The sequence below is a fragment of the Chiloscyllium plagiosum genome, unplaced genomic scaffold (genome assembly GCF_037043375.1).
Source record: "Chiloscyllium plagiosum isolate Xiang-an unplaced genomic scaffold, Cpla_swu_hap1 HiC_scaffold_9, whole genome shotgun sequence".
In the NCBI taxonomy this organism is placed as follows: domain Eukaryota; kingdom Metazoa; phylum Chordata; class Chondrichthyes; order Orectolobiformes; family Hemiscylliidae; genus Chiloscyllium; species Chiloscyllium plagiosum.
This window is the reverse complement of record NW_028270147.1, coordinates 89,349,593-89,366,707: the sequence shown is the minus strand read 5'-3', so window position 1 is coordinate 89,366,707 and position 17,115 is coordinate 89,349,593. Positions and strand designations below refer to the sequence as shown.

General features: G+C 42.1%; 1 protein-coding gene across 1 annotated transcript in view; it reads right to left on the bottom strand.

Moving 5' to 3' along the window:
* Nucleotides 1–17,115, bottom strand: part of astn1 (astrotactin 1) — a 2,207,527-nt gene that overhangs the window by 15,558 nt on the left and 2,174,854 nt on the right. The window contains exon 21 of the mRNA XM_043700015.2: nt 4,692–4,792. Coding sequence (XP_043555950.2) covers nt 4,692–4,792 — 101 coding nt within the window. The remainder of the gene's footprint in view (nt 1–4,691; nt 4,793–17,115) is intronic.

Below are 17,115 nucleotides of genomic sequence, written 5' to 3'. Positions count from 1 at the left end.
GAGAACCAATGGAATAGTTTTGAGCAGCGGTCACTGTTAAAATGTAGCAGCCAATCTTTGCACACCACGTCCCAAATGACTGGCTAATCTATTGTATATAATGCTTTTCACAGCCTCAGGATATCCTAAATGTTTTACAGTCAATGAAGTGTGTTGTAATGTGGGAAACACGGCAGGCAATTTGCCAAAGCAAGCTCCTCAAATAGCAATGTGATAACAATTAGATAATCCGCTACAGTGCTCTGAGTTGAGGGATAAATATCAGGCAGGACACTGAGAATAATTCCCAGTTCTTCAAAAGACACAGTCAGACCTTTTGTGTCCACCTGCGAGGGCAGATCTGATCAGGGGCAATGTACCTTCATGAGGGCAGCACTAATACTGGAGTGGCAACGTGGGGTTTATAGGAAAGTCTCTGGAGTGGGGCTTGAACATGCAATGGTCTGATTCAACGATTAAAGAATTATTCACCAAGTCAAAGATCCCATGATACCTGATCAACGGCTAGAGGAGTCTTGCATATAGTAAAGAGGCTGTGTAAAATATTCCACTCCAACACAACAGGTAACGGCTGATTGATTGACCCCAAAGAAAGTGTGAAGACTAGAGACAGGGACCAACTGGTATGGGAAGTAAGCATTGCATCAGCTGGGATCAATCAACGGATTTCTTTTAACCAGAGGGGATCTGGAATTCCTAGAAGCCAATCACCAGGATACAGATTCCAAGTCATGAGGTACACACACACACACACACACACACACACACACAATTTTGCAAACCGCAGCAGAACAGTGGTATGTTTAAATTTTTGGAGCTGGCCCAGCAGGTCAGCTAGATCAGCCAGACACTAGAGCCAGCCAATTTTCCTTTGAAGTCTGCGTTTAGTGAGCAGCATCTTTATTATTCCATCTATCAGAGTGAAAGGGGAAGTGAGTACTTCATCATTTTATCGCTATTTCTTCTTCAGTTACCTGTCATATACAATAGTAATCAATTCCTCAAAGCAAAACCTTTGCTGGGTTAAGGCTGTTTATTCAGTGCTCACCTCAAGGAGAGTCAAGCTGTGCAGCAACACATAATACATTTCCACAGACAACACTTTTACAGATTTCTTACTTATAACCCCCAGGCTTCCTTATTAAAAGGGGTAAGTCTTGATCATTGGGGGGATAAAAGTGTAACTGGGGTTAAATATCTTCAGTACAATATAGGATACCAATAATTAAATGGACAGTGTCACACAGGGAACAGTAAGTCAGATACAAACAGTGATGACATGTAATTAAATATATTCTACAGTATAGCAACAGTCCACTTGGTCCAATGATTGTGTTTATTCTTCCACCTTTCCTTATCTAACTCTATCAGTGCAACTCTCATAATCCTTCTCTCTTCTCCATATGTTTTATCAGGAGTGGTTGATCGAGGAAAGAGAGATCAAGAGGCAGAGAGCGTTAGGGAGGGAATGCCAGAGCTCAGAGTCTTGTCAGATGAAAGCACACACAGAAACACCTCGAAAATGTGCAACACAGATGGAGATCATTCAGTCAGTGTTGGCTGGAGAATGATCACTCAGCAAAACTCACATTCCAGCTTTAGTTCAGAGTCCTGAAAGTCACAGCATAAAACTTAGAACAGTACAGAAGAGGAACAGACCCTTCAGCTCACTATGTCTATGTCAACTACAGTGCCATTCTGAACTAATCCCATCTGCATGCAATGGTACATATTCCTCTGTTCCTCCCTGTTCATGTCTTGTCTAAAGTCTCTTAAACGTTGTTTTTACACCTGCTTCGACCACTTCCCCTGGCAGCACATTCCAGGCACAAATCATCCTCTGCATAAAATGTGTGCCTTGCACATCTTTAAAATGTTGCCCTCTCACTTTTAAGCTTTACTGCTTAGTAACTGACATTTCCACTTTGGGGTAAAAGACTGACTATCCACCCTATCCATGCCCTTCATAACTTTTTGTATACTTCTATCAGGTCGCCCGTCAGCCTCCGACACTCTAGTGAAAACAATCCGATTGTTACAGCTAATGCACTCCAATCCAGGCAACATCTTGGAAGACCTTGCTGGGACCCTCTCCAAAGCTTCCACATCTTTCCTACAGTGTGCTGGCCAGATCTGCACATACAATATTCCAAATATAGCCCAGCTTGAGTTTTAAACAGGTGCAAAGTGTCTTGCCAACATTTATGCTCAACTGATAAAGGCAAGCATGTCATATACCTTCTGTACTATTGTATCACCTTGTGTTGACATGTTCAGAAAGCTATGGACTTGTACCCCATAGTCTGTCTGTACACCAATGCTCTTAAGGGTCCTGCCATTCACTGTATACTTCATTTACTTCAACTCCATAATGAATTATGGAGAAATTAAAATCAAGAGGCCAGAATCATTCCTTTTTTTTTATTATTGCTAATACTGTAGATCGTGGAAGATTAGCTGGTTAACAGAAGCATACAGTCGGTGTAACTGGGTCTTTTTCAGGATCTAACAAGTGATGTGCACCTGGACCTCAATTTATATAAATCACTTTGATGAAGGGATGGAAGGTAAAATGAGGAATCCTCCCAGACCCTAACATCTGGGACAAAGGCGAAAAAGAAAACAAAGAGGTATGAGATGGCCAGCCAGCGGCTTCTGGAAACTGAGAGTGAAAACCCTCATTTTCTAACTGAGTGTCGAATGGTGAGATGAGATTCTCACCAATGGGCACTGAGAGGTTTATTAGGATGCACTAACTTCTCATTATTACCCAATCTCACATCATTAATATTTAGTTTCTCATCCTCTCATTTACCAATGGAATCCAGATGCTGGGAATTCCTAACATGAAATTCAGACTGGGTACCTGGCAACTCCAGTTTGATCTTTTAGACCTCCATTTTGACCAGCAGGTGTCAACATCTCAGGGCATGCTCTACTGGCAGTGACTGCAGCACGCCCCATCCACTGATCTTGGCATACCACCCTCACTGCAATATCATGGCATATCTCCAAACCATTTATAGTACAGCTCTGCACTTTGGTGTGCACTGGTACCTCTTATTGTAATGCTGCACACAGGAACAGGTAACAACTCATGGTTTGGATCAGAGTGCATCTCACTCATTCTCTCAGCACTCGCTCACTACATATCTACTCCAGAGTTCACAGCATCTGTCTCAAGACAGAGAGGGGATTGCGACAATGAGTTGATTCCACAAGAAATTCTGTCTTCAGCCTGTCAAGGTTTAAATCATGAGGAGTGGTTGTACAATATTCTGTAGTACTGAGAATAATCTGTAGTGATTTAATCAACGTTTTCAAAATATTAAGGGCAGCAGTCAGAGCAGATGCAGAGAAATGATTTTCAATGGCTGGGGAGTGTCAGACCGGTGATTACAAGCTCAAAATTAGACCTACTGTTTCTAAAAAAAAATTAGAAACTTGGAGGGAAATTGAAACTGCTTCTGCATTTATAAAAGATGGAAGAAGTTTGTAATATCTTCCACAACTAACAATGTGATGCTTGATGAAGTGTGAAATTTAAATATGTGATTAAATAACAAAAAAACAATCAAAAGGTCTGAGAAGATAAATGCAGCTAGGTCACAATTCAGCCATGATCTCATTGAACAACAAAATAGATTGGAGGGGCTGAGTAAGGCCTCCTCCTGTTCATATGTTTTTAATCATTTACAAGTGAAGGAAAACGAGTGCATTTTCCTGTCTGGTTTTGTCAGTGAGAAGAGTTTAATGTGATTGTCAGCTTAGCTTGTTTGATGATATCCCTTTTATTGGCTGCCTGGGCTCTATTGGATCTCTCTAGGTAGCTTCCTTTAAGATTTGAGAGGTGCGAAGGGGATGTTTCCCCTTGTGGGGAAATCTAAAACCGAAAGGCACAGCTTCAAAATAAGGAGTGTCTCACCGAAGATGTAGAGGACGATCAATTTAATTTCTCCAAGTGCCATTACTATTTCAACTCTACCCTCAGGGGATGTGGAGGTTGCTGGCCTGATTTGTAAAGGTTGAGCTAGTCAGAGGAGGGTGTACTTGTGGTATTATCACTAAACTGTTAATCCAGAGACACCAGGTTCGAATCCCGCCACGGCAGATGGTGGAATATGAATTCGATAAAAATCGGGAACTAAGAATCGGATGATGGCCATGAATCGATTGTCGGAAAAACCCATCTGCTTCACTAATACCCTTTAGGGAAGGAAACCGCCATCCTTACCTGGTCTGGCTGAAATGTGACTCCAGACCCACAGCAATGTGGTTGATTCTTAACAACCTTCTGGGCAATTAGGGAGGGCAATAAATGCTAGCCAAGCCAGTGACACCCTCATCCTGTGAGTAAATAATAATGTATTTTGAACGATAAGGGAATTATGGGTTAAGGAAATGGGAAAGGGCATGGGTGCAGACATGAAAAGTGAATTTTGGACCACAATCAAAACAACCATGACCTCAATAAATGGGGGAGCAGGCTCAAAGGGCTAAACGACCTGTTTCTTTAAACTCTTACTAGGTCAGTGGTGAGGACTATAACTCAAGGCTGACCTTAAGCTAAGATTGTCAGTTACGGACAGTAGTTACATACACTGCATGGTGAATGGAGTGATTACCAGGGATCTTGAAATCTAATTTTGAAGCCAAGATCTGATTAAATAGAAAATGACAGGAAAACATACCTTTAGCCTTCACATCATCTACAAGTGGACATGGTACTTTAACAGTAACAGCGCTGGGTCTGGAACGTCTTCCAGTGTTATCCACTGCCCACAAGGTAAACCTGGGTCAAAACACAACAATCCAGAATATTAGCTTTTGTGCTGTTAAACAGTGCAGTTACCTTATTCATCTTTGAAGTGTGGATTGATGCACAAGACCTGGCAGCTGTAGATTGCTGCTGCTGCTGCCGCATTTTCCAGTCAGACTGAAACCAGATGTGCCTTCAGGTGGAGTTCAGTTCAGCTCCGAGACATAGCACTGCCAGGTTAGTGAACACAAGCAGACCTCTGTGGTCTATTTAGCCACTTTGGCAGAACTGGTAGCCCTCAAGCTACACATGCAGGGAATGGCACACTAGGCACAAGAGTGACAACTCCTTGTCCATTCCTGAATGCTTCAGTTTCACACACTAACCTTTATCTGCATAACAACATGGATTGTGAACATGACTTTAATGCTACAGCATGCTGCAAGGCACTTTATACTGTAGGCTTCAATTCCAACTTTCCCTGGTCCACCAGGATATCAATAACCCAGGTAGTTCTAACAATGGGATGTCCCCAGTTGATTTATACAAGCAAAGTACATTACAAAAACTATGCAACAAATCCTACCCATGCAACGTTTGCAATCACAAATGAATTGTGGACTTGTCCAAAAATCACACCAAAACTGGTGATCAACCCCCTCTGTCTCAACCTTTGCCCACTGATCAGATGAGCTCCTGAGCTAGGTATCCATGAGACAAGCTTCCTTTATGCTCTTTCTAGGCAGACAAGATTATACATTCAAATCTTGTCCAGTCTCCAGTAAATGATCAGTTTGATCATGAAAAATATTGCAAACATGTCATCATCCTCAGTCAGATTGATCAATTAACTCCCTCGGAATTGATTGTTTTCCTGGAGAGAGTCTTATATCTTAGGTTTTAATGAACTTTGCCCTTGTTTGGGCTGTTGCCACCTTTATATCATATAATCAAACATATGACATTAGACGGTGGCTCAGTGGTTGGCACTGCAGCCTCACAGCACCAGGTACGCAGATTCAATTCCAGCCTCGGGCGACTGTCTGTGTGGAGTTTGCACATTGTCCCCGTGTCTGTGTGGGTTTCCTCCGGGTGCTCCAGTTTTGTCCCACAATCCAAAGATGTGCAGGTTGGGTGAACTGTTAAGTTACCCATAGTGTTCAGGGATGTCCGGGTTAGGTGCATTAGTCAGGGGTAAATATAGGATAACACGATTGGGGGAATGGGTCTGGGTGGGTTGCTCTTCGGAGGGTCGGTGTGGACTTGCTGGGCCAAAGAGTTGTTTCCACACTGTGGGAATTCTATGATCAGAAGACAATTCTGTGATTAAGCTTACTGTTTAGCTGACAAATAGTCCACATTTTCACATTTAACATAGAGGGCTGTTTTAAAGCAGGACTCCTGCCTTTCAGATGTACCATGACATTAATGCTGAGCACTCAATGCAAACACAAACATGTTCCTCCAGATACAGAAACAATAAAACCATGATCCTTCTGAGTCATTAGGTTACCATCCGAACAACTGAGATATGGAATTTTTTTTCTTCTTTTAAATTCGGCTAACCCAGAAAATTTAAAATTCTTATCTACAGCAGGTATGAACAAAATTTAGATGGATGTCAAAAAGGCAGGGTGTGCTGCGTCACTCAGAAGAGGAGAGAGAATTGGAACAAGAGAAAGTTCTGGGAAAGGATCAATCACCTTAGGATCTTAGGAGTAGATCATATGGTCAGCAATGGTGGAGTGATTAAAACTAGGGCTACATAAGTGATGGACTAGAGGTGACAGTGATTTTGCAGGATTTAAGGCAGGAAGAGGTTATAGAAATAAGGAAGAGTGGGGTGAAAGAGGATTTTAACACAAGCCCGGACCTTGTTTGCAACCAACTCTAATCTGCCCTGCCACAGGCTCTATTGGCAATATTAATCAGAGTGCCCTAAGGGTTGGACGAAATAGCTTTTAATTTTCTACCTGTTTATTGAGCCAAATAGAATGCTGTAGACATACAAATATTGGCATCTTCATCCAAGCTGTCCATATTTTACTCTAATGACATAATGGTGCTATCATAATCAAATATAGCAGCATTCTCTCAAAGCTACTGGATCCATGCTTTCCTTACCTCTCCAACTCCTGTCTTGCCTATTATCTTCAAACCCTCATCAACTCAAACTCATGACACTCTGCTTCCTATATCCTAGCTTGCATCGATCCCAATTACCTGTCATCCTTGGGTTTACTGATCTACAGATGCTTCTAATTGTCACTGCTTCCGTTTTAAAATTCCTGAATAAATTTTCCCCTGTAACGTTTGCCCAGTCAGTCCCTGATATCCCCTTTAGCTTCCTGAGAACTCTATTCCCTTTCAGCTCTGGCCCCTTGTGCATCTCTCATTTCCTTCACTCTGTCATTACTGGTTATGTGCTTAACAGTTTAGATCTACATTTTACATATTTCCCCCTGCAAACCTCTTTAACTCTCTATCTCCTGCTTGAAGAGACTGGTTAAAACTTCACAATTCTGCCAAGTGGTTGGTCTCTTTCTTTGGCTTGCTGCCAGCTGCTTCCCAAATATAGGAGTTTTTGACATTTTGGGGGTATTTTACTCCATTAAGTGGTAATATATAAAATGCAAGTTGCCAGTGTTATTGTTGCCCCCATCCTCTGCAAATCTGGTAATACTTCCTTTCTCAAGGCTGCTGGCATAACAGATCCATTGTGCTACGTTGACATTTTCCAAGATTGCCTTGAGGTTTGTGAGCCAACTCGACATAGAATGACTATCCATCAAATCTTTATTTTCCTAATCCAACCAAATGACCTTCATGAGGGCAATTCAGCATGTTTACATTCCACTGTCCAACACTTGAGACAAAAAAGGTGAAGTGCCATGCAGTAAAAGATGAAAGTGAACTATTAAATTACTTCTCATTATGAATATCATCTCGATGTACTAGTCTGGGAAGGTCAACAATATGAAAAGTGCAGGATTACCCCACGTATGCAAGAGAATCCTAGTGAGTTACCCGTGATTCTGAGTAGAGGTCATCCTCAAATCAAAGGACAGCTGATGACACCATGACTCGTGAGATTTTCAGATGCAAATACTTTAATAAAACACTATACTCCATCCCCCACCCTTGCCTGAGAATGTTAGCAGTCGGATTGAGAAGCCAACATTTCTGGAGAATACAAGGACAATTCTGGGTCCTGATTGAGTATCACCACAACGTTTCCAAAAAAAATTAATTCAGGATGTCAAGAAAGCCAATGAAGAGGCCAAGTTGGCACATTTGATGCTCCATCCCCTCTCACCAATCACTAAGGGACTTGACTGCATACACCAGTGGTAATGATAACAGTGCCAACGCAGCACATGTTGAAAGTTTGCCAATATTCTTGTGAAACACATCAACAGTCTGGGCACTGCCTGTCCACAAACTGTTGCTTAATGTATGGACTGTTTCTGATGCACTTTTGAAAACTTGCCCAGTTGGATCTCATTTTTAAAGCTGGGCTCAAATTAAATAGTTTAGGTAATGTCTACAATGTATACATACTACGTGCTGAGAGAGAGAGAGAGAGAGAGAGACTGAAAGAGAGAATGGGAGTAGTGGCGAAAAATGAAACTTTTACTCTCATCACAAGTTGTGTTATGATTAACTCATGTCGTGTCTAATAAAAACATAGCATTTTCAAAACATAATCTATTTAATCAGCAAGATTGAAGAATATTACCTTTTCCATAGTCAGAAGCCACACGATACCAAGTTATAGTCCAACAGGTTTATTTGAAGTCATAAACTTTCAGTCTTCTGGAAGCTTGTGATTTCAAATAAATCTGTTGGACTATAACCTGGTGTCATGTGACTTCTGTTACCTTCCTCATACAGTCACTTCTGTTATAATGCGTCTTTCATTAACATGAATTGGCTGTAACGTGATGGGTGAATAGGGAACACAGTTTCTAAAATGCGAACTTGTAAAACATGCATCGACTATAATGCAATTAGATCACAAACACTTTAAGTGTTATTTGTATTGTGTGATTTCTATTTAGTGCGGGGGTCACACAGGAACCCAATTATCGAGTTATAGAAGAAGTGATTGTACGCAGTTTAGAATTATAATTCATAAGTGATGCCACATGCCTTACTACAAATGTTGCTTGGTTGTTCATGAACTAATTTCAAAATCCTGAAATGAATCAATTCCACAAATGTTTTAGAATTTTTCACTCTACCACACTTTAGGAAGGTGGTGAAGCTCCTTAGGAGGAGGACACCGATATTCATCAGAATGGTTCCAGAGACAAAGAAAATCTTAGCAGCAAAATTAGGTTGGAGAAACTGAAGTTTTCTTCTTGAGAAAGGCAGTCAAGGGAAAAAAAAATCCAGTTCCCCATGAGTTGGATGGGATGAGGAATGGGTGGACTGTGACCTCACAGGACCTGGGATTCGGGTTCGTTTCCAGACTCAGGCAGCTACCTGTGTGGAGTTTGCACATTCTCCCTGTGTCTGTGTGGGTTTCCTCTCACAGTCGAAAGATGTGTGGATTAGGTGGATTCACCATTGGAAATGCAGGGTTTTAGATTAGATTAGATTACATTACAGTGTGGAAACAGGCCCTTCGGCCCAACAAGTCCACACCGATCCGCCGAAGTGCAACCCACCCATACCCCTACATTTACCCCTTACCTAATACTACGGGCAATTTAGCATGGCCAATTCACCTGACCTGCACATCTTGGGACTGTGGGAGGAAACCGGAGCACCCGGAGGAAACCCACGCAGACACGGGGAGAACGTGCAAACTCCACACACAGTCATCACCTGAGGCAGGAATTGAACCCGGGTCTCTGGCGCTGTGAGGCAGCAGTGCTAACCACTGTGCCACCATGCCACCCAGGGATAGGATAGGGGGAATGAGTCTGTGTGGGATGCTCATTGGAGGGTCAGTGATGCCTAAATGGGCCGAACAGCGTCTTTCCACTAGGGATTTTAAGCAGTTTTTAATGCATTGAGTTGGTTTCTTACTTGTTGCCCACATTAGGGGGGTCATGGAGATGATCAAACATTTCTAAAGGGAACTGAACATGCACTCAAAGGAAACAAAACTGCAGGGATGTTGAATTTGGACTGACCAGATTGCTCCATGGAGAGTCAGCATCGACACAGTGGACTGAATGGCCTCTCTCTGAGTTGTCCAGAATGCATCTGGATTCTCTTTCTATCTCTTAAAATACTTTCCTCATTCATGAGTCTTAGAGATGTACAGCACAGAAGCAAACCCTTTGGTCAAACTCGTCCATGCTGACCACATAGCCTAAACTAATCTCATCCCATTTGCCAGCACTTGGCCCATATCCCTCTCAACCCTTCCTATTCATATACTCATCCAGATGCCTTTTAAATGTTGTAATTGTACCAGCCTCCACCACTTCCTCTGGCAGCTCATTCCACACACGCACCACCTTCTGTGTGAAAATGGTGCCCCTTAGGTCACTTTTATATCTTTCCTCTCTCATCCAGCCCAGGGAAAATACCTTGTCTATTTACCCTATCCATACCCCTCATGATTTTATAAACCTCTAGTGTTTCCTTTTTGTTATTATGTCCCATTCTCCCTAATGTGCTGACTCCTGCTGATGTGCAGCTGTCAATGGCACTTGCTGATGACTGATGCAAGTGGCCTTCACATGCACAAATACAGGCAATTAATAGGCTACACTGATATGTGACAGGCATCATCTCTGAAGTTAATAGGGGCTTCATGCAAATTGCGGGCAGAAGAGGCTGAACAGTGACCTGGAGCAGGTCCTCATCTCCTCTCTTTCCCACAGTGATCATTCAAAGCATCAGAGTTCTTGTCCTCTTGAGGCAGATGAACTCAGCGTTGCCCAAGGATCAAACGTGGGACATTCCTGGTCTCTGTGGCTCATTAACACACTGGGGTGTGCTCTTATTATCTAAGCTATTAGGGAGGCTTTTCCAATGATTTCCAGTTCATGAAAAGATTTAGAAGAACTTGTAATTGCCTCAGTGTGTCAAAGTGACTTCTGAATGGCAGGGCTTCTGGTTTGTTTGATACCCTTAATTACAGTTGGAGAGACAGCTCACTGGCTGCCTCCCAGGATCTGAAAAATGATGAATACTCAGGGCTGAAACATCACACTGTGATGCCAACTTTCTGAAGAGAGTCAGCGCGTCTGTTGCATCAAGACAACATCAAAAACGCTGAAGACACCAATCTCACTGTATTGCTTTAACCTGGCCCAGGCTGGTATGGTTTGAATGGTTTTGAAAATTAAACACTCGCACATGGTTGCAGTTAGAGAGACCCAGTTTTGTGTTTTGCATCCAAGAGACAGCAAGTGATATGGTCCAGAAAACATCTGCAGGCACTATGACCATCAGCTCATTTGGCATGAAACCCATATTCCAAATATTACCCACTTGTGCACAACCAACTTCTATCTCAGTCTTCCCCAGCTGCTGCAAATTATTCCGAATATAATATGGAACCTATGACTTCTTTCATGTTTTGAAAAGGATTAACTCTCTCGAAACCAGATGATGGATACTGGAATTCAATTCATTCAAGCAACCATCAGAACAAAAAAAGCACCTTCACGAGGTTCCCAACATGTCTGCTCAATTGTCCAGCTCCACATGACTGCCTCTGTGGAGTTCCACTCCAAAGCCAATTACTACATAGCCTTCCCTTCGCTTCCCTGTACTGCCATCTCTGAAATCCATCACAGGCATCTTGTTCTTTCTCGTCTACATGCTTCCAGTTAGCATTATCGTTTGAAAGGGTGATAGTAATTTGCACAATACTTCAACTTTATTCTTTTCAACCTGATTGCAGTCTTAGGTATGATGCCCGCTTGGCACTGGTCTAGCAATCCAGAGGTTGAGAAGTCAAATCAAAACTGAGTTGTCAAACTACTAATATTACATCCTCAATTGTGAAACTGAGTTGAACAAATTTGTTGAGTTATAGAGTAGCACCAGAAACTGACCATGAAGGTTATAGAATTCTTGTGAAGCCCCATTGTTTCAGCAACATCCTTCTACCACGGTTAGGTATGTTTCACCTGTAACTCTTCTGGCCTGCAGTCACTTGGACAGGATTATTTATGTCTTTGATGTTATGGCAACATCAAAATTTTAATGCTTATGATTTCATCATTGCAAATGCTGAAGCTGAGATGTATAAGCTGAGTAGCAAAGTGCAAGCAACACCAGCACCAAATAATGCCTTCCTGATGAGGGATTTTTGCCCAAAACGTCAATTTTCCTGCTCCTCTGATGCTGCCTGACCTGCTGTGCTTTTACAGCACCTCTCTAACCTTGGCAGCAAATAACTGGTCTACCAAGCCTGTGTTCTCAATGAACTCCTCTCCAGTGTTGACACTAGAGAGGAGCAATGTCTGAACAGTGTCCACCTATGCTGCTTCAGATGCATCCTCAGCATCTTTTGGTGAGGTAAGATCACCATCCAGAGACCCTGGAGCCTGGCATTTCCATTAGCACCCACTTGAACAATGTCTGCACTGCCAAGTTCACTGGATAGATGACGCCCTTATGCTAAAAAACAGCTACATGGTGAACTGGCCACTGGATCATGACCTCCTGAGCATCCCCATCTCTGCCGCAAGGATCACTGCAAGGGACACAGGAAGATCATGGAAGTGACACGGATAACCACAAGACAGTTCATGACAGCAATGATGTCTGGAGGCATCACTCTATAGAAGCAAGGAGGAGTAAAAGCAAAGATGACTGAGAAGGTGGCCCAGAGAATACAGAGGCCAGTGAATCTTGCAACATCAGTTCTTACAGTTTTCCCTGATAATAAATGTGGCAGAGCTTGTCATACTGGAGTGGGGCTCCTGAGTTTTACCAAGTGGTACTTAATACATGGTTGACGACTTTGATGTTAACCATTGTCTGCCAACCCACTTGTGCTTTTATTTATCAAATCTTTGGATAGTTTTTATCTCTGTTTCTGAGAAACGTGAATCCAAATTAGTCATCATCATTGTTGGGCGGCATGGTGGCACAGTGGTTAGCACTGCTGCCTCACAGTGCGATTGACCGGGTTCAATTCCCACCTCAGGCAACTGCCTGTGTGGAGTTTGCACATTCTCCCCGTGTCTGCGTGGGTTTCCTCCGGGTGCTCCGGTTTCCTCCAAAAACGTGCAGGTTAGGTGAATTGGCCATGCTAAATTGCCCGTAGTGTTAGGTGAAGATGTAAATGTAGGGGGATGAGTCTGGGTGGGTTGCTCTTTGGAGGGCCGGTGTGGACTTGTTGGGCCGAAGGACCTGTTTCTACACATTAAGTAATCTAATCTAATCCCATTTCTCCTGTATGGCTTTAAGCTTCAACAAGATCTCTACCTCAAAGTGCAAGGCAGATGATAGACACTTTCCAACTTCCTCAACCACTCAAAACCCCTTCGTCCTCTACAAGATTCAAGTTGGGAATGTGTTGGAATCCCCACTATTGCCTTGAGTGAGCATAGCCATAGTGACATTCAAGAAACCCAAAACCAATTAAGATGCAGCAACTCCTTGATTAGTGTTGAGATTAGATTAGATCAGCTTCCCTACAGTGTGGAAACAGGCCCTTCAGCCCAACAAATCCACACCGACTCTCCGAAGAGTAACCGACCCATGTTCTGCAATTAAACTTCAGATCTTTCCCTGCATCAGTGGTTCAGTCAGCTTCAGTACATAATAGCTGCAGGATGATCTTTACTTACCACGATGTTGCTTTTCACATCCCAGCTCCGAGCTCTCTGTCATCAAGAGGAACAATTGCAGTAGCTTTATTAGACCACCATCATTTCAAATTTCTGCAGTGTACTACACACCATCCTGACTTGGACATCACTAGATCAATAGCAAAACTTATCCACAACTAACCCTGTGGGGGCACCAACACCTCATGGACTGCAGCAGCTCAGTATGAAGGCTTTCCACTATCTTCCCAGGCCAACAAAAGACTGGACACCATGATCTTGCCAAATGTCAAGAAAACCCAAAAGCATATGGCTCAATGAGTTCATCCACTAACATCGATGTGGTGTTTTCACTTTTCAAGCATCATTCTTCTGCAAAACAAAGCTGACTTCAGCAGCTCAGATTTTCTTTATGTGAAAGAGATTGATATATCTACCTCATAATGATAGTGACTGCACTTCAAAGCAATCCCTGAGTTACAAAATGTCCACTGTTCAGTAGAATGAATGTTAGCACTTCCTTCCTTATCGTAGTCATTTGTTAAATTTATCTTCCATCTACCTCATTCAATTAACTGATTCACGAGAAATTACCAATCTTGAGAACAACTCAGACACAGGATCTCTCTGCAGGAACTCCTCAGGTTAATGACACAGGCCCAACCAGCTTCTGCTTCGAGGATGATGTTCCCTCCATCAGAAGCAGGATGTTTATAGTGGGGGATTCAGTTATGGTAGTGTAGTCCCAAATGATGCTAAACATTGAACTGTCATCAGCAAAAATCCTGTTTCTGATGGAGGAAACATCATTTTCAAAGCAGAATCACCTCCAAGCCACTCACCATCCCGACTTAGAAATAGCATCACCATTCCTTCACCGTTGTTTGGTCAAAATCCTGGAATTCCCTCCCTTATGGCATTGCAAGCCTACTTATAACATGTGAACTGCAGCAGCTCAGGAAAACAGCTCACCATCACCTTCTCAAGGGCAACAAGGGATGGGCAATAACTGCTAGGCCAGGCAACTAATGAATACAAATGAATACAAAATGAATTTTGTATCTGGCTCTCTGCGAGCTCAGGACATCTCAAAGTATTCACTGTGAAATGCAGTCACTGTTGTAATCTAGGAAATGAAGAATATAATTGGATAATCAGGATAACAATGCTGACATAGACTAATACACTAGATCTCGATATCTCTTGATTACTATACTTGTTGAGAGGAATATAGAAAGGCTTGTGTATAGTAAAGTACCTTTGTTACCATATTAGAGTCAAACTTCAGTTATTATGTAAAACTGTATCCGGGGGATGAAGTTACACAGAATATCTGGTCCCTGAAGATTACCTGTGCTTCAGATTGGTCACATGGTTGTATGGTTTTATGCAAAAGACCTCTACACTGCAGTAATCTACAGTTCCACCTCAACACACAATAATTGTTGAATTGAGTTCACCATTTCCAGCCAATCGACCAAGGACCAGCAGTTACTTTAGTTGAGTCACTTGCTTAGAATCAATACTAATCTGATTGTAAGAAGACAGAAGAGGGTAACTTAAGTGTCGATACAGTTGATGTAACAGTCATATTATTTTTTCAAATGTATTAACAGTATTAAATTAGCAAAGTCAGGCTATTGCTAATTATTGTACCTTTAAATGCTGTTTGACTCCATGACTCTTAATAAGTTTAATTTACAAGCACGCACATTGAGGGACAGGATGAGATCCGCCAACTGGGATTTACAGATTGCTGGTATTTTAAACTCAATGCTAATCCAATTGTAATAATCAGTTAATTCTGTACTAAAGATGATATACATCAAAACAGGTAGAGAATAGTTTCAGGGTGGGAAAGAATGAAAGAGAACTTGAATATAAAGCAAGGATGATGAGGAGGTCATTCCAAATTTGGGTTTTGAAAGTCTCGAAGTCGGGAGAGGAAGAACAAGAGAAGGTACGCACAGTTGTGCAAGTGAGCGGCATACTTTGGCAGGAGCTCTAATTCAGATCATAGTGGGAATGTGATGAGAAGGCACATGTTGAACAGCGTACCTAGAACTGATAAGGAAGAAGTGAGGCTAGTTGAGATTACAAGTGATGGTTTGAACAAAACGCAGAGGAAAGGTGGTGGCAGGATAATTGTGGTTGCAAGTTCTTAACGAAGAAGGCGGCCCAAAGACCAAGAGGGAGACCGGCTGCCAAGAACAGGCGCATTCATGTCCGTGATGGATTTGGTCTCAGACAGAATAGTCTTCTCGAGGGGAAAAATAAAACGTACATTGCCCTGGAGGAGTTAAAAACATGACATAAAGGCTGAAGTATATTGAAATGATCATATTGAAATGTTTAGCTCAGCTGGATGGCTAGACCACTGAAGTACTGTATTATTTTACAGTTAACCATATGACTCATTGTTTCGATGCTAATCTCATTAATAAATTAAAGCAACAAGATGATTAGGTCATCAGTCATTAGGATCCATTTATAACAATTATTGATCTTACTGTCAAAATGAAACACTGGCACAGATGAAATCAGACTCCTCCGATGTGAGCAACACTGTTTTCTATTGGGAATTAGAATCAGATCTACTCAAATTGCAGAATAAACTTCAAAGTTATCATGACCTTCAGAATTGATATCATTCCAATCTTCACAAAGCCATGTTTGATGAGATCATTTGCTGAAAACGCCCCAAACACTGTTACATAAGACAAGAATGGCATATAACATTTCTGCCCCAACATGAAAGCATTTTAAGAAATGGGCAAAGAACATCCTTAGTATCAACAATACCTTTGCTTTAAGGGGGAGCAGTGTTACTTTCAAGGAGCGAGTCGATCCATTAAGTTCATATTTAAACAACAGAGCTTCACCAACAGACTGGCTTTTAAAAAGGGAATCTTGCTGCAAGATTCCCATTCAAGCTTTTGTCAACGGTCCATCTTTCAAATTGGAATTCATTAAAATTAATTCACACAATCTGAACAACTGCTTAACAAATAATGTCTTCTCAATCTGACACTTCTTAAAAGGAAAGTCTCACCATGGGCAACATTTTTACAGGGGGAGTCTCCACTGAACCTTGTTTTAGATCAACATATGGGCTTGGGATTTATTACGATTAGAGTTCAGGATCATGGCAAGAGTCATGAGAACCTTAGGGTCAGTGTCGTCCTCAGCTGTTGTGATAATGATGAGTTTGTGGGCTCCAGGGAGTGCTCAGATCTATTCTGTGATGGGTCAGTGGGAGGGGTTAACTTGGGAAAAGATCTGTATTTATTTACTCTTTCATATGGATAGGAAAGGTATAAAAGGATACAGAGGAACCTCGATTACCCTGCATTCGATTATCTGAACGAAATACTCCCTGCTCATGTCCTTCGGATCATCGAGGTTCCACTGTATAGGCCAAGTGCAAAGAAATGGGGTTAGCGTGGATGGACATTTTGCTCGACATGGACCGGTTTGGGCCAAAGGGCCTATCTTCATGCTGTAGGACTCTAGGATAGGTGTGTTACTGTCAATGGTGACATTTAATGCCCATTACTAATTGCCCTTGAATGGAGTGGCTTGCTGGGCCTGTTGAGTTAATGATTG